At 40.0% G+C, this 27,948-nt stretch overlaps 1 protein-coding gene across 3 annotated transcripts in view; it reads left to right on the top strand.

Moving 5' to 3' along the window:
- The first annotated feature begins 742 nt into the window (after positions 1 to 742).
- The window catches only part of CD109 (CD109 molecule), a 139,406-nt gene continuing 112,200 nt past the window's right edge, over positions 743 to 27,948 (top strand). For 2 of the 3 annotated variants that reach the window (XM_025383238.1, XM_025383239.1), the window contains exons 1-3: positions 743 to 1,251; positions 2,351 to 2,523; positions 24,930 to 24,958. In XM_025383238.1, coding sequence (XP_025239023.1) covers positions 1,178 to 1,251; positions 2,351 to 2,523; positions 24,930 to 24,958 — 276 coding nt within the window. In that variant the 5' untranslated portion in view covers positions 743 to 1,177. The remainder of the gene's footprint in view (positions 1,252 to 2,350; positions 2,524 to 24,929; positions 24,959 to 27,948) is intronic. The other variant, XM_025383237.1, reaches the window with a different exon arrangement.

Raw genomic sequence — 27,948 nt, forward strand, 5'->3', positions numbered from 1 at the left:
TACTTTCTCACTTTTCCTTATTTAGCACATAGCTTTGTCATGAGACATCTTTTTGCTGACCTCTTTTCCGTTTGCATTTTGCCCCATATTAGAATGCTACCTTCTAAAACCCTTCTATGAATTAGAAAGTTTTAAGTTGTCAGGGACTGAATGTGTCTGTTTTCCAACAGTTTCTGGCAGTTCCCTGCTTTTATGGTGTAGTCATGGTGAAACCTGAGTCATCTGAAGATGGTGGCAGTGCCAGAGAGCAGGGGAGAGGAGCTGCAAACAAGCCAGGAAGAGTTGGGCATCAATAACTCCTGGGCACCACCGGCCACTGGCCTTCATTCTGACAGGAGAGCCACCCGAACCCTAATTGTGTTCAGACAGATTGCTCCAAGCTTTACAGTTCTACCGAATTATTTCTGTAGCAAAAACATAAAGGCATCTTCTTATTTTTTTTTCAAGGTTCCAAGTAGCAACACCTAACGTCTGCAGTGCCAGTTCTTTTCTTCTTCTTGTTCTTCTTCTTCTTTTTTTTTTTTTTAGGTGAGAAACCATAACATTTTCCTGGAAAGGAAAGCAGTAGACCTCATTTTTTGTTTTAAAGAAAAATAGTTTTTCTCTGTTTCTATTCATATACATTAAGTAACTACCCAGGAAATATGACCCGGTTTGGCGCGCGTGTGCGTGTGTGTGTGCCGTTTCTCTAAAATTCTGACTCATAGTCTGGAGGACAATGATTGACTTTTTTCCACTTCACATAGCTGCTGTGAATTTCTCCTCACAAGGATGGGCCTGTTTACTCACCCTGGGCATCGTTGGTAGAGCGCTAGTGTAAACACCCTGAGGAACCCGGTGGGCCGGGGAAGTGGGCGCGCTCTGTTCTCTGCGGCCAGCCGGGACGCCGGGGCCAGGTGGGGCCGCCTGCGTTTAGCGACTGCTTTCTCACCCCCTGGATTGGCGATGTTTTTCCACAGCAGCGAGAAGCGCCATTGTAATGGGGATGGGAGGGGTGGAGCCTCCAAGTCCTGTCTCAATTTAGATCTCTTACTCTGCTGTTAGGCGCGCCCATTTCAGATTACTAAACTCGAATTAAGAGGGGAAAAAAAAATCAGGGAGGAGGTGGCAAGCCACACCCCACGGTGCCCGCGAATTTCCCCGGCAGCGGAGTGTAGCCCCTGCAGACGCCGTCGAGATGCAGGGCCCGCCGCTCCTGACCGCCGCCCACCTCCTCTGCGTGTGCACCGCCGCGCTGGCCGCGGCCCGCGGGTAGGAACGTGGGCGCGCGGGGGGCGCGCGGGCGCGCGGGTCTGGGCCACTCTGTGGCTCTGGGCCGGGGCTTCGGGGAGGTGGCGGCTGCTGTGCCGCAGCGGGTGGGAAACGCCCGCGCGGCTGCAGTCCCCAGCCTGGCACTGGCCTGGGAGTTTGACCATATGTAGCTTCAGCGTGGCTCTCCATGGGACAGTTACTTTCTCTGCTCATGAAGTTGTTTAAGCGTCTCCCTGGCCATAACAACTTTCTGAAGAAGAGTCATTTTATTTTTAGTTCACGTTGCCTCTGCCTTTTGCTTTTCAACTTTTTGCTCCCAGATTGCGTTTCTTCTCTCAAAGACATGATGTATTTTTTCTAATCAAGATGTCTCAACCTTAGCATTGCCAAAGTGTGGCGGAGGGGACTGATGTATGGGTTCAGGGGCAGACATTATAGGAAGATAACAACAGCACCCAATAATGGAAAGCCCCATTCATTCCTAAAGATTTCTGTAGTTGAGGCTTAACCCCTAATTAAAGCGGAGAAAGTGCTCCTTTAGTGACTTCTTTTTATGATCCGTTATACCTGGAATTTTCACCAGTTGTAGTTTATTTTCAAATGGTATATTTCAATCAACGGTATTGGTTAAATAATTTTTTATCCTCGTTGGGCAGCAACTCAAACATAAAGGTTTGAATAAGAAACAGGCAAAATCTTAAACACCACCAACAACAAGAAAATAATCACGCTGGGATAAGGTCGTCTGTAAAGGAGAAGCTTAGAGACTTGCTTTGCCAATAACTCCAGTATGCCCCGGTGCAAGCCATTTACATCATGGTTCCTTCTGTGCTGTTCGTGGTTTATAAAATGGAAATAACACAGGCCTTCCTCTAGTAGTGATGCATGAATTACTGCATTAAAATTGATTTATGGGAATTATTGTTGTTTCAGTAGCATTTCAATGCAGTTGCTAAATAGAGCAGTGGGCAATGTTAACGGAAACGACTGCAATTGGCACAGTATGGAGTGCCTATCGCACTAGGAAATCTGAGGGTCACAAAGGAGAGGAGATGTGAGGATAAGAAACTTTGTTTTTCCATTGTTGGGAACTCTTTAGGCCCCAGTTTCTGGTGACAACCCCAGGGATCATCAGGCCCGGAGGAAATGTGACTATTGGGGTGGAGCTTCTGGAACACTGCCCCTCACAGGTCACTGTGAAGGCGGAGCTGCTCAAGACAGCATCAAACCTCACTGTCTCTGTCCTGGAAGCAGAAGGAGTCTTTGAAAAAGGTAAGATAAACAGCATAAAGTCTTACCCTTCTGCAGTAATAATTGGAATATGTTAATAAGGTCATGTGTTAGGTAGTATAACAGAGAAACCCCAAATTTGCAGTAACTTACCTAATATACGTTTAATTCTCACTCGTATAAAGTCCCAGATAGTGTTCCCGGATGGTCTTCCAAGTGCAGATTCAGAGACCCAGGTTCCTTCCATTTTGTGGCTCCATTATCATCATGTGGCTCCCAAGACTGCAGGGGAAGAGCATGGAGTTTCTTCATGGGAGAAGGGGAAGAGCATGGGAAGAGCATGTAGAAGGTTTTTATGGGATAGGCCTAGAAATAGCTCACATCACTAATGCTCATATGTATAGGCAAAAGAGGATGGGAAATGTAGGCTAGTGTGTGCCCCAGAAGAGGAAATGGGTTAGTCTCTAACACAAAACCATATTTATTGAGTGCAAAGTATTTTACAGAATAGGCCTGTGGGAAGGAAAGGAAAAACTACACAGTAGTTAAAATCCAGTTTTATGGAATATTTCTTAAGTTTTAAAGTAACAAGAAAAAAAGAAAATAGTGTGAAAGTGGGAGCCATTTGTAACAGAACCAAGTTTGGTTCTTGTTTCAAGTCTGGGTTCTAACATGGCCCAAGATTAAATTGGGCCAATGAATGTCTTCTTTTTCAGTACTAAGGGAAAAATAATTTTGGGGGGAAGAGGTAAATACTTAAAACTTTTTTCATTAAAATGAACTTTTATTGCATTTTTTTTTTCCTTTTTTAGATTATTATAATTATTTTTAGAGACAAGCTGTCAGCATGTTGCCCAGGCTGGTCTCGAACTCCTAAGTTCAAGTGATCCACCCACCTTGGCCTCCCAAAGTGCTGGGATTACAGGCATGAGCTACTGTGCCTGGCTGAGACATACATTTTTGTAAAGTTAAGAGTTATTTTTAAAAAAATCATTTAAGGCATGTAATGAAGGGTGGATGGCATTCCATAACGGTTCATTATAGAAGTGTTTATTCTCTATGAGCATAGAGAAATGAACACCATCATGAAATGAAATAAAAGTAAAAGTTTATCTGCATCTGTGGTTCTTTCCCCACTGGAAGTTCACTGGGTAGGTATATTTGGAATAGGAGTCAGGACGAGATGGTGTGTGTAGGGGCAAGTCACTTTGTCCCTCATAGAAGCAATGTCAGGGAAGTGGGAGGTCTTATTTCCCTGGAGGGGAAGTATAGGTTAGCCCTTAAGATCTGAGTTTGAACCCTGGTACTACTTTGCTACTAGTTGTGTGATGTTAGGTAGGTTACTTAACTGCTTTGAGCCACAGTTTCCTCGTCTATAAAATGGAAATAATGAAATTGACTTCCCAGGGCAGTTATAAAGTTAAAATCTGTATGTAGTACCTCTTAGGCATACAATAAACAATTGCTAATATTATTAGTATAATAATATTGCAGAAGAGGATGCAGAAAGCCCATTTCCTTTTTACATGGGGGCAGACTTCAACTTTCATTATTGAACTATCATTTCTGAAAATGAATAACTCCTGATCTTATGATAGTTGCTAAAGAAAATATTGAAATATTAAATAACAGGACATAATACGTAAGGTAGTTCCACATTCATTGTTTATTCATTAAGAATTATGAGTGGGAAGAGGGAGGTGATTGAAAAACCACCTATTGGGTACCACACTTATCACCTGGATGATGAAATAATGTGTACGCTAAAACCCTATGACAGGCAATTTTCCTATATAACAAACCTGCACATGTATTCCTGAAACTAAAATAAAAGTAAAAGGAAAAAAATAATTTATAATATTGGCTCCACTAGTGTGGCAGTTTTCCTGCAATGCAGAGGTCCAGAATATATACAGATATTTTTGATAAATATTTGAGCTTTGCTTGGACATTTACATACTCTAATTTTAGAATTTCACCTGTTAGGTCTTTTCTGTAATCTCCATTATCAGTCTCTCTCTTTTTTGCAACAAAAGGGGGTGCATGTTGTTGTGGCTTGGTTTTCAACTTTATTCTTAGATCTTCTTTTGGGAGAAGGTTTCCTCATATGCCCATGGGAAAGTTCGAGTACTCAAGACTGGGTGGGGCAAAACTGTCCTGGGAGCAGAATGGATCTATGGAAAGGAAAAAGGGAAAATGCTGCTTCTTTCGTGGGCTGTTTTTGACTGTATCCACATAGAGTTTCATTGACAATGGCATTGCTAGGAGCACTCTCCTCTTTCAAAGGAGAATGTTACTGTATTATCAGAGGCTGGGAGTTATTGTTCTCAGAGCAGATGCTTCCTGTAATGTGAGGACTTGAGGATCAAGACACTTCTCCCTGCTTCTCTTCACTTCCTTTGCTTTATTTGGCTTCTCCAGTTGTAACATATGTAGATAAATCAGGACTTCTAAATCAGGGGTCTGGATCTTCAAGTATCTGGATGTGGATTCGTGTTTTGTTTTTTTCTCCATCACATAAACACCAACAAATAAATACCTTTTGTTTTTAAGAGACAGGGTCTCACTCTGTTGCCCGGGCCAGAGTGCCGTGGTGAAATCATAGCTCACTGCAACTTGGAATTCTTGGGCTCAAGTGATCCTGCTGTCTCAGCCTCCCGAATAGCTGGGACTACAGGCAAGTGCCAGCATGCCTGGCTAGGTTTAAATTTTTTTTTTTTTTTTTTTGGTAGAGATGGGGTCTTGCTATGTTGCCCAGACTGGTCTTGAATCACTGGGCTCAAGTGATCTTCCTACCTCAGCCTCCCAAAGTGCTGGGATTTTAGGTGTGAGCCTGATTGTTTCATCATTTTCTTTTGAGCCACCCCACCCCCCCAACAGAAGGTTGGTTTTAATAAAGATTTATCTGGTAGTAGAGCTGCGTAAGGCAGTGGACTGTTTCTTAGTAGCTTATTTCCAGCAGTTCTGGACTTCTTAGAAATCCTCAGGGTAGGGAGGTGTTTTACCCAAACCACAATAGATTTCTGTCTCAATTTGCATCAGAAATAGTAATAACTAAAGGGTTCAAATGGAAAATGTATTTAATAAAGATGAAAAAGTATGGCATTTCTTTAGGGAAGAGTTCATTTGTTTGTTTGACAGATATGGGGGAGATTTTATTTACATTTCCACTTTTATGGCCAGGAGTGTAGGTTATATTACTGTTATTCATTTAAAAAAATACATTAATCCTGTATTTATTGGGGATTGATTGTAGGTTTTTTTTTTGAGATGGAGTCTCGCTCTGTCACCCAGGCTGGGGTACAGTGGCATGATCTTGGCTCACTGCAACCTCTGCCTCCCTGGTTCAAGCGATTCTCCTGCCTCAGCCTCCCTAGTAACTGGGACTACAGGCGTGTGCCACAATGCCTGGCTGATTTTTTTGTATTTTTAGTAGAGACGGGGTTTCACTGTGTTAACCAGGATGGTCTTGAACTCCTGACCTTGTTACCTGCCCACGTCGGCCTCCCAAAGTGCTAGGATTACAGGTGTGAGCCACCGTGCCCGGCGATTATGGGCTTTTTTTTGGTGATTAATAGACCTTTAGAAAAAGTATTTCTGCTACACTTTGCAGAGTTCTGGAAAAGTGTATCAATGCCTTTCTAGCAGTGAGATTCAAAAGATTGCTTGTCACTGTCACCACTGTCACCACGTCTACCACCATCAGCATCATTGCCATCATCTCCACAGTGATTAGAACTATGTTCCTAATCTTATCTTCCTTTGCATAAAGAGTTAGTTAAATAAACATAATTGACAAAAACATAGTAAAAGTTCAGCAGGTAATAATTACCAGAGGAGAGAAGATGGCGCAGCTATTGGCATTTAAAATCAAGTCAGACTATTGTATTGGGTGGAGAGTGAGTCTGTCCCTTTATCTCTTCCTATATTTTTTTTTCTTTTTCCTTACTGTGAGGTTGCTCTGGAGTTCCATGCCAAATCAAGACAAAAAAGTTACGAACATTTTGAGAACTGTCCTCTCATCTGTAAGGCATATAAAATAATTTAATTTTTGTGATGTCCTTGAAACCATAATTTCTGTTTTATTTTCCCTTCTTTTGCTACAATTTGACATTTTCATTTGTAAACTTTCAGTAGTTTTCCTGAACAAGAGTCACTTCAAGTAATAAAGAATATAGCCTTTCTCCCTCATTAATGAATTCATCATCATTAGTTTCATGTAAACCTGGTTTAAGAAAAAAATCCTAGAGGCTGAGTGCAGTGGCTCACAACCATAATCCGAGAGAGAGCTTGGGAGGCTGAGGTGGGAGGATTGCTTGAGCCCAGGAGTTTGAGACCAGCCTGGATAACACAGTGAGATTATATCTCAAAAACAAAAACAAAAGAACCCCCCAAACCAAAAACTCCCAAAAAGCGAAATCGAAAATGCCTACCGAAAAATCTGGGGACTCTGCATGGGCGTCTCCTGGTAAGTGCCTGCTGGTTTGGTAGCATCATTTTTTAAATGCTGCCAAGCCTACTTCCATCTTCCCATTGAGTTGTTGGGGTGGGATGTGCTCTATAAATGTGTCTATAGCCTTTAATAACTTGCTTTTTCTTTTTGCCCTAAAATTCTGGAGAGTTAATGGAGTGTTAACCTTCTTTTTTAAAAGATTTTTTAAAAAATATGTTTTTTTCCTTTGTTGTCTTTCTCACATTGACTGTGGTATATTTTATTTTCCACCTTGGCTCAGTAAGGGTGGGAAATTTTTAAAAATTGAGATATTAGCTGAAAAACTTAAAAAAATCATCCAGTTCGGTTAGGATGGTTTTCTGGTGGAAACAAAGCTCCTGAACATGCATTTCATGCCTCGTAGATAAAAATCAGTCCCATGGTCTTTATGAAAGTAGATTAATTAGTGTAATGTGTGGGCAGATCTCCCAGAGCAGGTTTTCACAGGCAGCTTTGCCAACAGAACTCAGTCTGAACCTGCAGTTATGTGAGAATTATTTTTAAAGGGTGTAGGCTTTTCATTCACACATCGTCTTTGCTATTGTGTATGATGTATATTAACAGGTAGGTGGTGCTTGAGAATAAAGGACCACAGCGTAATCACGATGTGCCTGGGCTCTGGAGCCTGGCTACCTGGGCACAGGTGCTGGCCATTCCACTTAGTGGTTGTGTGGCTGTGGGCAGTCATGATCTCACCAGGCTTCAGTTTCATCATCTGAAAAATAGTGGTTTCTGCCTTATACAGTTATGTGGATATTGTGAGGATTAAATGAGGTAACATATTCAAGGCACTTAACACAAAGGAATTATTCAAGAAAATGGTAGCTATTGTTACTAGAAGAGAGTAGCAACAGTTTATGTCGAAGGCAATTATTAATCACCTATTGTGATGGTCTTGAACTGGGAGCTCTATAAAAGACACACCCCTAGGAAGGGATTGGAAGGGATTTAACATATTAAATATCCAGTTTCCTCATAGTACCAAGGACTTTATGCACAATGTTTAATTTTAACACCTGATGAAGTAGATACTCTTGTCTTCATTTTGGAGGTGAGGAAATTGAGGCAAAGAGAGAACAATTAGTTTTTCTGAGTTAACCCAGTTAGTAAATGGTGAAGCCTGAATTTGAAGTTAGTTGTATCTGAGGTCCAGAGACAATAAGGTTTTCTATTGCTGGGAAGAGAGTGAAGTATTTTTGTTTCCTTGATTTTGGGATATTGATGCAATGTTGCATAGTCATCTTCCACTATAATCATTTTCACATTGCTTGCAGTAGTGTAGACCTGGATCTTATGAAATCTAATTTGAATAGAAAGAATTACAAGATGAAATGCTAGCTCTCCTCTTAGTTTACTTTCAGCCTCATAGAGTTTTGGAGCTGGAGGGGACCTCAAAGATAAGCCAATTCAATCACCTAATATATGGCTGAGGAGACTGAGGTGAGGCATGGGATCTGGGGATTTTCCCAAGGTCAAATCACTTATTGGTGGCAGAATTCAGGTTGAAACAGATTGCAGGTTCCCAAATTTGCAGTCCAGTGCTATTTCCATTATATGCTACGAAACTTTCCTGACATATGGAGAGCTGAGCTTAAGACCTAAGATATATTTACAAATGCTGATTCTTCTGATATGGAAGAAAGTAAGGCTAACTAAGGAGTTTAAAAATGCTTACTTGCATCTTGTAAAAGTTTCTTATTTTAGCTCAAGGTGGAGTTGCTCTTTATGCACTAATGGTTCTGTATAAGGGATGGGGGCTGGGTTAGAAGCTTCACAGACCTTTTAAAAACTAAATTCTGTTGCTGTGTTTCTCAAAGTGCAAATTGTATTTATTAAAAAGGTTGATTCATGGCCTTCCTCAAGACATGGGTAAGAATCAAGAATCTGGGCTGGGTGTGGTGGCTCACGCCTATAATCCCAGCACTTTGGGAAGCCAAGGTAGGTGGATCACTTGAGGCCAGAAGTTCAAGACCAGCCTGGCCAACATGGTGAAACCCTGTCTCTACCAAAAATACAAAAATTAGCTGGGTGTGGTGGCGCGCGCCTATAGTTCCAGCTACTCGGGAGGCTGAGGCAGCAGAATCGCTTGAACCCAGGAGGCAGAGGCTGCAGTGAGCCGAGATTGCACTGGTGCACTCCAGCCTGGGCGACAGAGCAAGACTCTGTCAAAAAAAAAAAAAAAAAAAAAAAGAATCTAACCTTTATGTTCCGCCATCACCACAGGTGATTCTTAGTCACATTGGAATGAGAACAACTGCCTTTTGGTATCTCACAAATTGTGCTCAACCAAATGCTGGAAAGCTCGAGGGTGAGTAGCATGCCCCTGCAAGCCTGTGATGATTCATGGCAGCGGAGGGAAGGCTCCTCCTGGACTTTCATGTTTGCTTTTAAGCAGCCTTCAACCCTAAGCGCTGGTGTTCGCTTTCAGCCACGGAGAAACATGACTTGGGGTTTGATTGTGAATCAATGATTGGGTGAAGTTAAAAGTGAACACACTGATTCTTTAAACTCCAAGTTAAACATGTGCTGCTCCTCTTCTAGCACTGAATGAGTCACTGTCCTAGTGACTCACTGAAGGGTTGTGGTGGAAATAGAAAACAGATCCCATAAGAATTTGGGCTGGGTTACTGTTGATCCTTTATGTCCTGTGAAGAGGGCTTTACAATGCTGAAACTAGTTGTTTCCCCACAGACATTTCTTCTCATTAATGTATTATTTATTGATTATTTGCTGTATGTGAAACATGAGTGAATGGGGAGTGGGGAATAAGAGAAAGGAAGGCACTGGAGGAGATTCAGAGGTCCCAGAAGGATAATATAATATTAATAGTGCAGAAGGCTGGAGGAGTTTTTATTTTTTGTATAAAAAATTCAATGTGGTTTGTAAACAGTGCTTCTTGTATGTGACCCTGTGCCTGGTACTGTTACCTTTTACTTCCAGAGCTATACAGATGTCCATTCATAAATGTCCCATCTCTGCTGACATATTTGGCATTTGGAGGGAACAGTTACTTCCTGTACTAGAGACAGGAAGGGTGTGCCGGAGGAAAGAGCTGCTGGCTAGGTGTGGCAGTTAAGAAAAGGAGTAGGGGTTTGTGTATATATCTTTTGAAAAGATGTTTCATTCTGCTTTGGATATGAGTTTGGGGAGACATCCAGGTGGAGATGTCCAGCAGATAGTTTTGAAACTGCAGCTGGGGAGAGAGATTTAGGCATTGTTTTCATAGAGGTAGACAGTATTTTGAAGTCCTGGAAATACATAAGATGCACAAGAGAGACAGAGCTCATGGGAAGAACAAGACTTTTGAGAGAAGCTTGGAAAGAGGAAAATAAGTTAATGAAAGGGAGAAGACCGGACACAGTGGCTCATGCCTGTAATCCCAGCAACTTGGGAGGCTGAGGCGAGCAGATCGCTTGAGCTCAGGAGTTTGAGATCAGCCTGGACAACATATTGAAACCTCATCTCAACTAAAAATAAAAAAAATTAGCTGGATGTGGTAGCATGTGCTTGTAGTCCCAGCTACTCAGGAGGCTGAAGCGGGAAGATTTCTTGAGCCTGGGAGTTTAAAGCTACAAGTGAGCCACGATAGTGCCACTGTACTCTAGCCTGGGTAACAAAGCACGGCCCTGTCTCAAGAAGAAAAAAAAAAAAAGAAAAGAAAAGAATAGACAACGAGCAGTCAGAGAAGGGTAGATTGAAAATGTTTCAGAAGTCAAGGGAAGAAGAAGTTCCAAGAAGGAAGGTTTAATAGTATCAATTCTCTCAGAAGGCCAGAGAAGAGAGGATGAGGACAGAGGAAAGAACATTGGTGACCCTTAAGCAAGTGGCTTTAAGTCGAATGTTGGGAGCAAAAGCAAATTTGAAGGAATAAATGGATGGTGATAAATATAATCAGAATTTATTCTTTCCAGAAGTTTGGTGGTTGAAAGGAGAGAGGTGAATGTTCCCTCAAAAGGCACATTAGAAAGGTGAAAGTGGTTAAGGCAAAGGAGAGGGTGGATAATTCCTGGGTTAGAAGGGGTGAGCTCAGTATTAGGGGCAGTGGATTATCCTTAAAAAACCCTCATACTTTCTTCTTTGAAGAAAGAAAGAAATAGAAGAGAATCAGTAAGGAAAGAAATATTTTGAGGTATGAAATTGAGACGAAGAATAAAATTGAAATACAGTTTTAGGAAAACTTATCTACCCACCTGTAAATTGCACAGATCTGGCCACCACTTTATAGGAAATGGGGGTAAAAGTTAAAAGTAGTGGCACACCGGAAAGAGAAACACAGGATTGGAGATCTTCCCTGGTGGTGCCCTGAACTGGGTCACCATTGGATTGTAGGAAATTGGAATACAGGGGCTGAAAGTCATATTCATATCTGGGGGAGCTAACACAGAGGAGAAAGAGAAGAGGAAAGGGCTGTTTACCATGAAGATATGCCTCAGTTGAAGCTCAAGAGGACTGGGTGGAATTACTTTATTACTGCCATGGTTGTCAGTGAATTTGTAATTCACCATCTCTTGGTCTGGGCCAAGATGACCAGCATACGAAAGGTGCAATGATAAAACTTGGCGAGGAGGATTAAAGTGGATCTTGGTCTGGCTCTATCTCTTCCACTCTTCACTTCCCTTGGAGAATTCTTTGAGGTGATTTTCTTCCCTTGCAAGGCTCAGGGTGAAATTGGTCAAAGATTTGGTGGAGGGGGTAGCAGTAGGTAGGTAGATGGCAGGTCTGTGGGTTGTTAGTTCTGAAGAAACGATTCATAAGTTAAAATCTGAAAACCAGACTGGTAAAGAGCTTGGAAATAAATGGAGAGGAACATTTTTAAAGAACACGTAGTAGCTCCCTTTTGGCAGGGCTGTATTAGGAATTTACATTTATGAAAATGTAACTGGCAGAAATGATTTAGTATTACAAATTTAAGTTTCACTGCAATATATGTTAAAGCTCTTCAGGAATATAGATAAGATGGGGAATTTATTATTCTCAGCACTTCAAATTTATTCAGCACCAAACTACATATGGCACAATGCTGGGTGACAAATATTTGGTGACCACACGAGGTTCTTGTGCCCATGCTCTTTGCAGGGAAGCAGAGTAGGCTTCATTTGATGTGTCAGCCCAAGTTGATTGTAGAGGCTGATTGGAGTGCTGTGTTGACAGTTTCAAAGTCAAGCCTGGGTTTTCTGGACTAGAGAGCTGGATGAATTAGCTGTGTCTGCCATGGACATGGGAGTTGGGGAATGTGGTATGAATGCTGCGAAGGATTCTGCAGCCCATCCATACATTTTATTTGTGGATCAGTTGAAGAGGAATGGTCGAAGAGGAATGGTAACCTACAGAGCTACATAGGGGCTTGAGGTAGTAACAACATGGATAAGAGAGGAAAGATGAAAGAGTGGGTGTATCCAAATAGTAAATGAGAGTGCAGCAAGCTACAGAGGAGGAACAAGGAGAGAAGGAATATGAGGTTATGTTTGCACTACTGTTTTGGAAGGAATAGCTAGGTCTGTCCTGCACTTTTTGGGAGGCATAGTGGGTTTGAATGGGCGCTCGGAAACCACACTGAAATTGAACCCTAGCATCACCTAATAATAGTACCCACCTCGTAGCATTGTTGAGAGGATTAAATGAGATAATACTTAAGAGCTGTATCATCCAATATGGTAGCTACTAGCCACATGTGGTTTTGAGCACTTGAAATGTGGCTCATATAAATTGAGATGTGCCATGAGTATAAAATACACAATGGATTTTGAATACTTAGTTCCAAGAAACGCAATAAAACTTGTGATTTTAAAATAATGATTTCATGTTCAATGTTAATATTTTGGACATATTGAGTTAAATAAAATATGTTTATTAAAATTGATTTCACACACTTATTTCTATTTTTTTTTTAGTGCACATCTTTAAAACATTTATCACAATGCTTGGTACATAGAAAACACTCAGGGAATGTTAACTATGTTGTACCTGGTGTTTCCCAGAATCAGATATTAATACTGATGCCTGACCATGAGCCTGTGGCATGAGTCCAAGTCTGCCTGCTGATGACTCATTTTGGCTTAGGTGGATCTTCAACCTTATTCCTTATCCCTTGAAGAAGAAGAAAATCTCCCTAAAAAGAGCCACAGAGGTCGGCAAAATTTCTGTAAAGGGCCAGATGCTAAGCGTGTAGGTTTTGCCAACCTTCAGGTCGTTATTGCAGCTGCTAACCTCTGCCTTTATAGCTTGGAAGCAGCTGTAGATGGTGCGTAAACAGATGAGCATGGTTGTGTACCAACAGAACTTTATTTACGGATGCTGAAATTTTGAGTTCATATAATTTTTACTTATCACAAAATATTATTCTTCTTTTGATATTTCCCCCAGCTATTTAGAAATGCAAACCCATTCTTAGTTCATGAACTGTACAAAAAACAGGCGTGGGCCAGACTGGATCTGTAGGCTGTGGATTGCTGACCCTGCCATTAAGAATGCCCTGTATGGCCGGGCGCAGTGGCTCAAGCCTGTAATCCCAGCACTTTAGGAGGCCGAGACGGGCGGATCACGAGGTCAGGAGATCGAGACCATCCTGGCTAACACGGTGAAACCCCGTCTCTACTAAAAAATACAAAAAACTAGCCGGGCGAGGTGGCGGGCGCCTGTAGTCCCAGCTACTCGGGAGGCTGAGGCAGGAGAATGGCGTAAACCCGGGAGGCGGAGCTTGCAGTGAGCTAGTGAGCTGAGATCCGGCCACTGCACTCCAGCCTGGATGACAGAGCGAGACTCCGTCTCAAAAAAAAAAAAAAAAAAAAAAAAAAAAGAGAATGCCTTGTACATTTAGCAGCCAAGAACCTTGCTTGACTTTGGGTTTTTCATTTGTACTTAATGTGACATTTACTTTATAGTGTACCATTTTATTTATTTTACTTTTAGTAGGTTTGTGTTTGACCTGCTTTTTTTTTTACTCAGCAGTCTAAATGGAACAAAACTTTGTTTATGAAACTCAAATTTATTAAGATATTTGTAAGCAAAGGGAAACAAGAGAGAAAAATATAAAAGGAGTATGTAAGGGATGAAAGGAGATTTTTTTGTTTGGTTTTGTTTTGCTCAGAATACTTGTGTTTTCTGTGTAGATTGAATTTCCCCAATAGTTATTTTGCCTTAAAGTGACATTAAACTGTGAAGCAGAAACATTGTATTTTTAAATCTTACTTTAAGTTTTTAAAATTTTTTATTTTTATAGATTTAGGGAGTACATGTGCAGTTTTCTTACATGGATATTTCGGGTAGTGGTGGAGTCTGGGCTTACAGTATAAACATCAGCCAGATAGTGTATGTTGTATCCATTAAGTCATTTCTTATCCCTCACCTGCCTGCCATATGAATCTCCAATGTCTATTATTTCACTGTCTAAAAAATATTGTATTTTATACAAAAATTAGCCAGGTATGGTGGCTCATACCTTTAATCCCAGCTACTAGAGGGGCTGAGGCAGGAGGATCGCTTGAACTTGGAAAGCAGAAGTTGCAGTGAGCCGAGATCATGCCACTGCACTCCAGCCTGGGCAACAAAGTGAGACTCCGTCTCAAAAAACAAAAAAAAAATTGTATTTTAAAGTTTTGTTTTCCATGAATTTGTGGGCGAAAACCCCTATTTCTCACCTTGTTTATCTGTAGATCAAAGAATGCTGAAGCATGAGGAAAAAAATTTAGTAAATTGATAAAGAGATCAAAATTTTCAGCTAAAAATGTGATAATAAATTTAAATGTATTATTGCATGAGACTGAGTAGCAAAAGGTTGCCAAAAATAATTAAGCAGCAAACACTAAGTCAGGCATATATATATATAGAGTGGAAAATCCACTTTTTTTTTTTTTCATAGAGAGTATTTCTGTACCTAGTTGGATTTCCATTTACACAGTACTCCTTTCCTTCAATGATTTTCCAAACCTATTTGGTGAGGACAGATGTCAGAAGAGGCAGCATATAATGGTATTACCGAGTATGTTTAAAAAGTTAAGGAAAGGTTAGTTTTTGTGTATGCTTATTACACAATTTAAAAATAGCTTTGACTCTATTTGTAAATCAAACGGCCAGTTCTCAGGCTGTGCCAAATGCGAAGTCTTCAAACAAGGTTTCTTCCGAGTTGCTTAAGCAGCACTGGGAAGGAGAAAGCATCTGAAAGGGATTTGAGATTGACTGTCTCTGGTTATACACAGAAATGATTGGAGTTTTATAAAGTTGTCTATAAAAATGCTAAGAAGAACCTTACATAACAGAGTGTGTTAGTAAATCACTAACTTTAGTTAGTGATTTAAAAGAGTGCCGTACTGGGTTTCAAGAGGTGGTGACCGTTTCCCGTGTCTGAATGGAGCCTCGCCAAAAGGGAGAAAAATGTTCACAACAATTTGCAAATACTATCTATTTAATTCTCAACCTAGCAACAGCAGAGAAAGAGATTATTATTCCTCTCTCATCTATACTTCCCCCATTCTCCTCCCTGCTGCTCCCGATTTTGTGTTTTGGTTGTGTAAATTATTTCTAAATGAATAGAACTTTCAAATAAGTCCTATGCTAGGACTTCAGAAGTGCCTAGGAAATTCCAAGCTGTATTTGTAAATTTAAAGGGAAGATCAGCAGAAAAAAATGTCAAGTACTTAAAATCGACCTTTTAATAATAACACATGAGACCAGTGAGTAGGCCTTAGATTGGATGTGTCCACACATCCTCTGAGTCGCTCCCTGGATCCATCAAGAAATAGGGGTGGGTGGGACATCTCTGTCCCTACAGTATAGCGTTTGGGAAGAGTCCTTGTATTTTGTATTTTTATTTGTTTTTAAATAGAGATGGGGTCACACCATGTTGCCCAGGCTGGTCTTGAACTCCTTGCCTCAAGGGATCCTTCTGCCTCAGCCCTCCCAAAGTGCTGGTATTATAGTCATGAGCTGCCATGCCTGGCCTGGGTAGGACTTCTGTTTCTAACTCTGTATCTTTCTTGCATCGGTGAACAGATAAGGTCATGTGTCTGAGCATTAGGACCCAGGCATGCAGCTGAACTGCTCTTCCAACTTCTCTCTAGTGAGAGAATTCCTCAAAGATTTGACTTGATTCAGAGCTGCATTAAAAACAAAAGACAAAACAAAAAACACTTCTACTATGAAATGAGATTTCCTGCACTTCAAATCTGTTTAGCTTGTTTTGAAGTGCCAGAATACTTGGCCTCCAATAAGTCAATGTCTGAGAGCCTCATTTGGATTGTAGATTCCCAACTGTTTTTTTGCTTTCTCCTTGCTGATGTCATTGGATGAAAATAAATTACCACCCCCACCCCCGTCATTCTTCATCCGTATACATTTGCTGCCGGTGGGTGGGTGGTAGCTGGTATCAGACCAGGGCAGGAAGGAAGCACATTACTTCCTCCAGTTATGGACCTAGCATAATAGTCAACCCCTGATGATTTATCCTAATACAATGAAAAATAAGTAACTCTCAATAATGGAGGGTGCTGGTTTGTTGGGGCGAAGCTCACTGCAGTTTGTTTCTATTTTATTCCAATGTGGGACATTGTGGTGGATGCTGCGTTTTAGGGCCCAGATCGCCCTTCAGGGATGAAGGACCTTTTCCCGAAAGCTGCTGGGAGTGTTGTGCCCAACTGCCTTCAGAGCCAGTTGCCTCTGATGATTATATCAGCTAGAGAATTGCCTTGCCCGTGGTGGCCTCCCTCCTGGGGATGGCCTGCATTATGTGACTGATTGATGTGGGGTATGAAGGTCCAGCCCTTTCGTCCCAGTTCAGGACAACTCTCACTGGCTGTGACTGCTTCTGAGCTGCCCTGGTGGATGCCTCTTTGGAGCCTGCATTGCAGCCCCACTGCTGTCTCCCTTAGTCCAGTTTCCCCCGTTCCCTTCTGCAGGTGCTGATCCGCTGAATACTCCTTAGTAAACCTCCTGCATTGTAATTACCATCTCAGAGTCGGCTGCTGTTTAATTTTCGTTTGAAGAGGAATGTTTCAGATCTTGGAATCAACTTCAAAACATGTCAAAACTGTGTAGTGTGAGGAATTGACATGAGTTGGGAAAGTGTTTAGTTTTTACATCCTTTTCAGAGTTCCTGTATGACACAAATTATTTTAGAGTTAGCTCCGCTGCTGCAGTGCTTAGAGTATAACTCTAAGTTTCTTCTACGGGCAACTTCATGGAAGAAGAATCCACGGGTTCTGGTGAGTGATAAACTTAGAGCTGAGGAGAGAAAAGAGTTCAAGATGACTGAGATTTTGAACATCTGTGATTGAGGAAGTGGTGATAGCAACATATACAAACAGGCTATCCAGTCTGTGGAACTTTTACTATAATCAAAAATATGTATAATAAAAACAATGGTGAGGCCCAGGGCTGGGACCAGTGGCTCACGCCTGTAATCCCAGCACTTTGGGAGGCTGAGGTGGGCAGATCACTTGAGGTTAGGAGTTCGAGACCAGCCTGGCCAACATGACAAAACCGTGTCTCTACTAAAAACACAAAAAGTCAGCCAGCTCTGGTGGTGCTCGCCTGTAGTCCCAACTACATGGGAGGCTGAGGCATGAGAATCTCTTGAACCTGGGAGGTGGAGCTTGCAGTGAGCTGAGATCATGCCACTACACTCCAGCCTGGGCAACAGAGCAAGACTCTGTCTCCAAAACAAACAAACGAAAAAGCAGTGATGAGGCACAGTGACTCACATCTGTAATCCTAGGGCCTTGGGAGGTCAAGGTGGAAGGATCACTTGAGCCTAGGAGTTTGAGAGCAGCCTGGGCAACATAATGAGCCCCCATTTCTGTAAAAAAATAAAAATAATTAGCCAGGCGTGGTGGCCTGTGCTTGTAGTCCTAGTTACTGGGGAGGCTGAGGCAGGAGGATCGCTTGAGTCCAGGAGTTTGGGGCGGCAGTGAGCTGTGATTGTGCCACTGTGCTCCAACCTGGGTGACAGAGTGAGACCCTGTCCCCTCCCCCCCCCCAAAAAACTATGTATAATAAAACCAACAGTACAACTGATTCTTTTTTTTTATTTTTAATTTTTGTGGATACATAGAAGGTGTATATATTTACAGGGTACATGAGATACTTTGAAATAGTCATGCAATGTCAACAACCACATCATAGCAACTGGGGTATCCGTTCACTCAAGCATTTGTCCTTTGTGTTACAAACAATCCAGTTATACTATTTTAGTTATTTAAAAATGTGCAATTAAATTGTTATTGACTACAGTCCCCCTGTTGTGCTATCAAATGCTAGGTCTTACTCATTTTTCTAACTACTTTTCGTGCCCGTTAACCATCCTCACTTCCTCTCTAACCCCTCACTACTCTCTCCAGCCTCTAGTAACCATCCTTCTACTCTCTATCTCCATTAGTTCAATTGTTTTAATTTTTAGCTACCACAGATAAGTGAGAATGTGCAAAGTTTGTCTTTCTGTGTTTGGCTTATTTCACTTAACATAATGACCTTCAGTTACATCCATGTTGTTGCAAATGACAGGATCTCATTCTTTTTTATGGCTGAATAGTACTTCATCATGTACATGTACCACATTTTCTTTATCCATTCATTTGCTGATGGACACTTAGGTTACTTCTGGTTACTTCCAAATCTCAGCTTTTATGAACAGTGGTGTAACAAACATGGGAGTGCAGATAGCTCTTTGATATACTGATTTCCTTTCTTTTGGGTGTATACTCAGCAGTGGGATTGCTGGATTGTATGGTAGCTCTATTTTTAGTTTTATGAGGAACCTCCAAACTGTTCTCCACAGTGGTTGTACTAATTTTCATTTCCATCAACAGTGTACGAGGGTTCCCTTTCCTCCACATCCTCACCAGCATTTGTTACTGCCTGTCTTTTGGATAAAAGCCATTTTAACTGGGGCGAGATGATATCTCATTGTAGTTTTGATTTACATTTCTCTAATGATGAATAGTGTTGAGAGGGCCTTTTCATATACCTGTTAGCCATCTGTCTTCTTTTGAGGAATATCTATTCAGATCTTTTTCCCATTTTTAATTGGATTATTAGATTTTTTTCCTATAGAGTTATTTGAGCTCTTTATATGTTTTGGTTATTAATCCCTTGTCAGATGAGTAGTTACAAAGATTTTCTCTCATTCTCAGTTGTATCTTCATTTTGTTGATTGTTTCCTTTATTGTGCAGAAGCTTTTTAACTTGACGTGATCCTATTTGTCGATTTTTGCTTTGGTTGCCTGTGCTTGTGGGGTATTGCTCAAGAAATCTTTGCCCAGTTCAGTGTCCTGGAGAGTTCCCCCAAAAGTTTCTTTTAGTAGTTTCACAGTTTTAGGTTTAAGTCTTTAATCCATTTTGATTTGATTTTAGTGTATGGTGAGAGATAGGGTCTAGTTTCTTTCTTCTGCATATGGACATCCAGTTTTCCCAGCACCATTTATTGAAGAGACTGTCTTTTCCTCAATATATGTTCTTGGCACCTTTGTCAAAAATGAGTTCACTGTAAGTGTATGGATTTGTTTCTGGGTTTATTGTGTTCCATTGGTCATGTGTCTGTTTTTATGCCAATATCATGCTGTTTTGGTTACTACAGCTCTGTAGTATAATTTGAAGTCAGGTAATGTGATTCCTCCTTTTTTTTTTTTTTCTCAATATAGCTTTGGCTATTCTGGGTCTTTGGTGGTTCCATAAAAGTTTTAGGATTGTTTTCTCTATTTCTGTGAAGAATGTCATTGGTATTTTGATAGAGATCGCCTTAAATCTGTAGATTGGTTTCAGCAGCATGGACATTTTAACATCGATAATTTCAATCCATGAACATGGAATATCTTCATTTTTTTGGTGTCATCTTCAATTTTTTTTATCAGTGTTTTATGGTTTTCATTGTACAGATTTTTCACTTCTTTGGTTAAGTTAATGCCTGGGTATTTAACTTTATTTTCTGCTATTGTAAATGGGATTACTTTCTTGATTTCTTTTTCAGATCAGGATTCTGCTGATTCTTGTATGTTGATTTTGTATCCTGCAACTAGACTGAGTTTATCAGTTCTAATCGTGTTTTGGTGGCATCTTTAAGTTTTTCCAAATACAAGATCATATTGGCTGGGCATGCTGACTCATGCCTGTAATACCAGCACTTTGGGAGGTGGAGGAGGTCCAGATCACTTGAGCCTGGGAGTCTGAGACCAGCCTGGGCAACATAGGGAGACCCTGTGTCTATTTATCTTTAAAAAATAAATTAATTAAAATATTATATCATCTGCGAACAAGGATAATTTGACTTCTTTCTTTCCAATTTGGATGCCCTTCGTTTCTTTATCTTGTCTGATTGCTCTAGCTAGGACTTCCAGTACTGTGTTGAATAACAGTGGTGAAAGTCTTGTCGTCTTCCTGATCTTAGACGAAGGCTTTCAGTTTTTCCCCATTTAGTATGATACTGGCTGTGGGTCTGTCATATATAGCTCCTTTATGTTGAGGTATGTTCCTTCTATATGCAGTTTTTTGAGGGTTTTTATCATGAAGAGGTGCTGAATTTTATCAACTTTTTTTGGTATCCTTTGAAATGTTCATATGGTTTTTGCCCTTCATTCTGTTGATATGATGTATCACATTGATTGATGTGCATACAACTATTTTTTTTTTTTATACTCAGAGTCAGTGCAGAGCAGTGGTTTGGAGCTCAGACCCACGAGACAGGTGGCCAGGGTCAGAAGCGTGGCCCCAGTACTTTTTCTCTGTGTGACCCTGGGCAAGTCATTTCACATCTCTGTGTCTCAGTGTTCTCATTTGTAAATTAAGGGTAATAATACTTAATAGTATTGTTGTGAGCTTTAAACCCATTAATATATGTAATGCTTTAGAACACTCTGTAGGTGGTAAGTACTATTATTATTATTATTTTATTCATATAACTAAAAAATTGCATTCTGTCTGATCTGTTGGTTGTTTTATTGTTGCTAAACACAAATTTAAGTCTTCTATCCCCTAAACTAGTTCTGTCCAATACAAGTATAAGTCAACTACATAAGTTATTGGAAATTTTCTAGTAGCCACACTAAAAAAAAGAGAAACAGGTGAAGTTAATTGTAATAATATATTTTATTTAACCCAATAATTTACAAATATTATTAGTTCAACATTTAATCACTATAAAGTTATTGACATGACATTTTACATTTTTTTTGGGTTGTAAGTCTCAGAAATATGGGGTGTATTTTACACTTGCTGCTTATTTCAGTGGCTCAATAGCCACATGTGTTTAGAGGCTCCTGTATGTGACTGAGCAGCTTTAAAGAGTTGCTAGTTAATCTTGCTCATTTCTGAAGTGTTCCAATCAACTGTTGCTGTGAAACAAGCCACCCCCAGATTTAGTAGATTAAAACAACAGTGGTTGATTATTTCTCACAATTCTCTTTAGCCTGTACACGCTAGATTGGTGATTGTTGCCATTATTTTTGTGACAGTTGTGAAATTTTTGAATTCCACGATTCCTTCTACAATTATTAGTTGGAATTCTGTGGTAAGGAATAACTCTTTCTTCTCTTTCACTCAGTCATGTATTTAATTGTGTATCAGCATGAACTCATAGATTCTTGTTTTATTCAGTAGGTTGTAACCCATTATTTATTTTAATATTCAAGTGACCCGACCATAATATTTTAAATTAAGAAAACACCCTCTCCACACATGCTGAGGTATCTGGTGAGATCAGAACAAATTCTGCTATATGGATGGTATTCTCAATTCCATCCACCACCCCCCCTGTATTGCAATGTTTAAATGTTTCAACCCAAATATTTCACAAAGTCTGCTTGCAGAGCCCCATGCTTCTCTTCACAAATGTTTTTACAGTACAAAATTTGCCCTGTAAATTGTCTCTCTTTATGGTTCCTTTGAAGGTTTTACCAAGTTTACTTGCCGAAATATCCTGGGGCTTTTGAATTTCACTTCAATTCAGTATAGAATATAATAAGTCTTTCCCATTAAAAGTAAGCTTAATGAACAGAAGTTTCTTCCTACAAGGTAAGATACTCCCAAAGCACATCTGGTGTATATCCAACGATATAAAATCAGTATGTTGAAGAGATATCTGCACTCCCACATCCACTGCAGGGTTATTCCCAATATCTAAGATACGGAGTCAATGTTAGTGTCCATCAATGGATAAATGGATAAAGAAAGTGTGCTGTATATACATAATGGAACACTATTCAGTCTTATAAAAGAAGGAGGTCCTGTCATTTTCAGTGACGTGGATGACCCTGGAGGACATTATGTTAAGTGAAATAAGCCAAGCACAGAAAAACAAATATTGCGTGATCTCACTTATATGTGGAGTGTGAAAAAGATGAGCTCATAGAAACAAAGGGTAAAATGGCAGTTACTAGAGGGTGAAAGGAATGGGGAGATGTCGGTCAACGGACACAAAATTCAGTTATATGGGAGGAATAATTTCAAGAGATCTAGTGTACAGCATGGTGACTATGGTTAATATCAACATATTGTATACTTAAAAATTGCTGAGAGTAAATTTTAATTGTTTCTTTCCACAAGTAGTTATGTGAACTAAGGCACATGTTAAATAGTGTGATTTAGCTATGCCATAAAGTATACCTCATTCCATAAGGTATGCATGTATCATCTATATGTGGTATACTATGAATATATACAATTATTACTTGTCAATTAAAAAAAGAATAAAACATTTTCAAAGTTAATTTATTTGCACATTAAACCCATCCTAGAATAATAATTTGCTAACCAAAAAAAGATCCAGAACAATGCTAAATCAGGATGCTGGAATAACAGTGTCAACTGGGATAATCCTGGTGAGGACTCATCTTGTCCAAAGAGCCCCTTGTGATCGGGCCAAGCCTCCTGGCTACTGTTCTCTTTCTGTCTGTGGTCTTTGCTCACCCAGCTCTTTGGTTTAGTAGACTCAGGTTGATCTCCACTGCTTTGCATTTGCTGCTCTTCTGCCTGTAACATTGTACCCCTCCTTGCTCATATGGCTAATTTCTCCATATCCTACAACCCTAGACACTGGCATCATTTTCTCTAGGTGCCTTCCCTTCATGCCTCCAATGTGCTCCTTGTCCTACCTGTACTACATGTATCTGTTCCACGATACTTCCTTCTTCACCTTTTTGAAACACCATGTTCAATATCCTGTTGTTTAAGAATCTTACTCTTTGCTTCCTACGATGACAGTTATTAGATGAACTGATCTGTGCTAGGTGGTAAGTGATGGTGCTGAGTTACTTATCTGTTCCTGAAAACATACTTGTATTTCATTGTGGCCCACTGGGGTGGTAGTCTTCAAAGTGGGTGTGCACACATCTAAGAGTATATATGACCATTTATAAGGATGGAAGTAGAAAATGTAGTACTTTTTATTTCTATTATTTTATTAAGCAAAGCTAAGAAGTTAAAGTTTTTCTCTTTTTCTTTTTATTTATTTATTTAATTTTAAGACAGAGTTTCGGTCTGTTGCCCAGGCTGTAGTGCAGTGATGTGATCTCAGCTCACTGCAACCTCCACCTCCTGGGTTCAAGCAATCCTCCTTCCTCAGCCTCCCAGGCAGCTGGGACTACAGGCATGCCAGTATGACTGGCTAATTTTTGTAGTTTTCAGTAGAGATGGGATTTTGCCATGTTGGCCAGGCTGGTCTCGAACTCCTGACTTCAGGTGTTCTGTCTGCTTCAGTCTCCCAAAGTGCTGGGATTACAGGTGTGAGCCACTGTGCCCGGCTATAAATTAAAGTTTTTCTAATGTTTAATATTTTGGTTGAGAAAATACATGTATATAATTTTATAAATCTAATTTGACATCGATAAGGTATACTAAGTGTTTTTATTGATGGAATACTCTATCATAAAAATTTGAAGACCATGTCTGTAGGGGCATACTGACATCCCCAATGGAAAACTCTTCAAGCTTTTTGACACTATAATAGCTAACATATATGAAGTGTTTTCTATGTGTCAGGCACTGTTCTATATGCTTTATCGGTATCAACACACTTACACTTATTCCTTACAACCACCTCATGAGATTGGTATGATTGTTAGCATCCTCATCTTATAGATGAAAAAAATTGAACTGGAGAATCAGGTAATTTCTTTAAGGATGGGCCAGTATGTATCAAATTCTTGATATGGTCTGATTCCAGATGCCGCTATAACCCCTGCCGTGTACTGTGCTTTGCCCTGGTGCCTCTGCTCTCACCTGATAGACCCATTTGGCTTCCTGGAGGAGAGGGACCACGTCTGTCTTGCACATTGTGCTATTTTTTAAATGAATGAAGGAACCGGGGCCTATTCTTTCCCTCTCTCTCTTTAAAATCATCTTTTGCTCCATTTTATTTCCCAAGGGCCTGCCATCTTCGATAGGAACTTTGGACGAGTACTCTTTTATTTTTAACATGAAACCATTTTCCCCCCGGAGATAAATGGATCTGATGAGAAATTGGCATGAGTTTAATTAGCAGTCCTATGTATAGAAACTTTACATGAAGAAAAGTCTGCATCACCCTAGTACTCATGAGTCAGTTATGAGTCCCAGCTCACCCCTGACATGACTAATGCCTTCCTTTTTTCTTTTATCACGAGGCTGTGAGAACAAGAAATAAACTTCAGGCTACTACTGTACAGTGAAGTGCCCCGCAAGCACGTATGATCTTAAAATAGCAACAAGGGCAGCAGCACCATGACAACAAAAATAATAATGGCAAAGAGAAGCAGAACCTAATGTTTTTGGGTTCACCCACTGATACCCTTTTAATCCTGATTTTTAGTCATTTGGCACAAAGATATGTAATAACTTATTGGGTCTTCTGGGCATTTAAATGTTATTTTGGTTTGACCAAATGTATTTATGATTCCATCTACACATATAAGAGTATTGGGAGAGTTTTGGAAGGTTTGTGTTCTATCATCATATTCAAATTGTGCTAACTCTGTTTTCTTTTCTATTTTCCTTTTAGGCTCTTTTAAGACTCTGACTCTTCCATCAGTAAGTATTCATTTAAAAATTTTGGTTTCAGAAATATATTGCATCAGTGAGCTAAATAAATATTTCATTGGATTTTATGTCAGTTCACACATTTCACATAAATTTGACTTGAGTTTAGTTCAGCCTTCAGATTATTTATGAATAATATTATTTCAAGGAGATTGATTATGAGGCTCTTCAAACTCTTGGCAGAGATTTTCCTCTTGTAAAATAGAGGACTTCACTGAAGGAAACTGGCCTGGACTATTAGCACAGAAATCTGTACTGGTCGTAAAAAAGAATGAGACCATGTTCTTTGCAGGAACATGGATGGAGCTGGAGGCCATTATCCTTAGCAAACTAACATAGGAACAGAAAACTAAACACCACATATTCTCACTTATAAGTGGGAGCTAAGTGATGAGAACACATGGACACATAGAGGGGAACAACAGACACTGGGGCCTATGCAAGGGTAGAGGGAGGGAAGAGGGAGAGGATCAGGAAAAATCGCTAATGGGTTCTAGGCTTAGCAACTGGGTGATGAAATAATCTGTGCAACAACCCCCATGACACAAGTTTACCTATGTAACAAACCTGCACTTGTACCCCTGAACTTAAAATAAAAGTTAAAAAAAAAAAAAAAAGGCATCTGGACTGGTTTGGTCCTACTTCTGTGGTAATGAGCCTTCTAGTGTGGAACTCTGCTCCTCAGTTTCCTTGTCCTTGAAAAGAGCAGTGCCATGCTGAGACATACTAGAACCTGAGGCAAAAGGAAAAATCAGTAACATTGACCCTGTCTTTGTTTAAAGCGTCGACTTTTTTGTTTATAATTTTTTGCATTAATTTTGGTATTTTAAAATATTGTATTAAAATATTATTTGCTTGATTGCTAAGTTTTTTGGTACCCCCTTAAATTTTGCACCTTAGACAAGTGCCTCATTCACCTCACCATAGCCCTGGCCTTGGAAAAGAGAATGAAGATACCATCTTTATCTCACAACATGTCCTGGAGTGCAATGAGATGTGGAAGTGTGGTAGCACTTGCTATAGAAATGGAAAGGGGTTATTATTTTGTTGAGAGAGTCATAAAACCTGATTATTAAATGTTTGCGAATGAATCTTCCTATAGCTTTGATTTAGAAGTTTATACTTTCATTACTATGCTTTGTTTTGGGGCTTTGCATGCTTAATGTACGGTACAGTCAACCACAGCATCCAACATCAGGTGCAATTTGATATATGTAATATTCTGAGAACAGATGACTAATGACTTAGGCCCTGACACATTGCATACTTGATTAGTATCAGTATTACCTCATAAGCCAGGTTTGCTTATTACCTTAATTTTTTTTTTTTTTTTTTAGACAGGTCTTGGTCTGTTGCCAGGCTGGAGTTTGGTGGCACAATCATGGTTCACTGCAGCCTCAATCTCCCAGGTTCAAGCAATCTTCTCACCTCAACCTCCCGAGTAGCTGGGACTACTGGCATGTGCCACCATGCCTGGCTAATTTTTTATTTTTTGTAGAAACAGGTCTCCCTATGTTGCCCAGGCTTATCTCAAACTCCTGGGCTCAAGCATCCCTTCTGCCTTGGTCTCCCAAAGTGCTAGGATTACAGGAGTGAGCCACCACACCTGGGCCACTTAGTACCTTTTGAAAGTTACTTGTCAAGCACATTCTGAAACCATATTTATATTGGGGGGTTCATAGAGAATATTGTACTCTCAAACAATACTTTATAAAAATTAGTTAGTATGCTATATCTATTCTGTTTCTTACATATTATATTTGTACTTCCTTTCCTAAGAAATATACTGTTGCTAATAATAGAAAGCGGAGAAAAAAAGGCATAAGCAGGCAGAAGTAGGGGAAAAAACCCTAGAATCTTTGTGGCAATAAAACATTAGATTGCATTAAAATAACCTAAAACATTAGATACTGGCCCCAGGGCCTGTGTGCAGAACTTTGTTGAAAGGGTATTCCAGTGGTAAGAAGAAAATAAATCCTGTGTCATATATTTGCCCTATAGCATAAGGAGGGTGGGGTTTAAGCTCAGGAATCACAGCCTAAAGTACAATAATTGTCTGGTTTCCTCAAAGGAGTTTGCAGTTTCACATACCAGAAGTGTAGAAAGGCTGAAAGGAGAAGGTGGGGCAAGATCATGAGAGTTTCTTTCAGTGATACTAGTATAAACTGTACGTGTCTGAGCTACTATTAACTAGAAATTTGGCAACTACACTTCTTTTTTTTTGTTTTTGAGATGGAGTTTCTCTCTTGTTGCCCAGGCTGGAGCACAGTGGCGTGATCACGACTCATCGCAACCTCTGTTTCCCGGGTTCAAGATTGTCCTGCCTCAACCTCCTGGGTAGCTGGGATTACAGGCATGCACCACCATGCCCAGCTAATTTTTTTTGTATTTTTAGTAGAGACAGGGTTTCGCCATGTTGGTCAGGCTGGTCTTGAACTCCTGACCTCAGGTGATCCGCCTGCCTCAGCCTCCCAAAGTGCTGGGATTACAGGTGTGAGCCACTGCGCCCAGCCTACTGTACTTTTTTTAAGTCTTAAGTATATGAAGTACTAACTCTCACATCCAGTATTTGTCTCTAATATTATGCCATTTCAATTGTATATAAATATAGCTATTATTTATTGAAAGCTTTATTAGAGATTATATTTTGGAGTGTATCTCTTTTTAGTAAAGCACGGTTTGAAAAACTTAGAAATAAAGTGTATGGACAAATTTGAAATGCTTGACAAAAAAAGAAGGCTCTGCATTTCAATGAGTTTTCAATTAAAGCAGAACCAACCTTTGGTTTTTCCCAGTGAGAACATACCTGTGAATAGAACCACCTTTTAAGTGCACTTACATTCTGACATTTGTAAATGTAATATTTTAAATTATTTTTAAGGTCTTTATGGCTTTTTAGTGTAAAATATAAATATTTCAAGAGTGTATTAACACAAATGTGTTTTTTATTTCTGATTTACTCATTGTACTTCAAGACACTA

This window comes from Theropithecus gelada, chromosome 4 (assembly GCF_003255815.1).
Source record: "Theropithecus gelada isolate Dixy chromosome 4, Tgel_1.0, whole genome shotgun sequence".
NCBI lineage: Eukaryota > Metazoa > Chordata > Mammalia > Primates > Cercopithecidae > Theropithecus > Theropithecus gelada.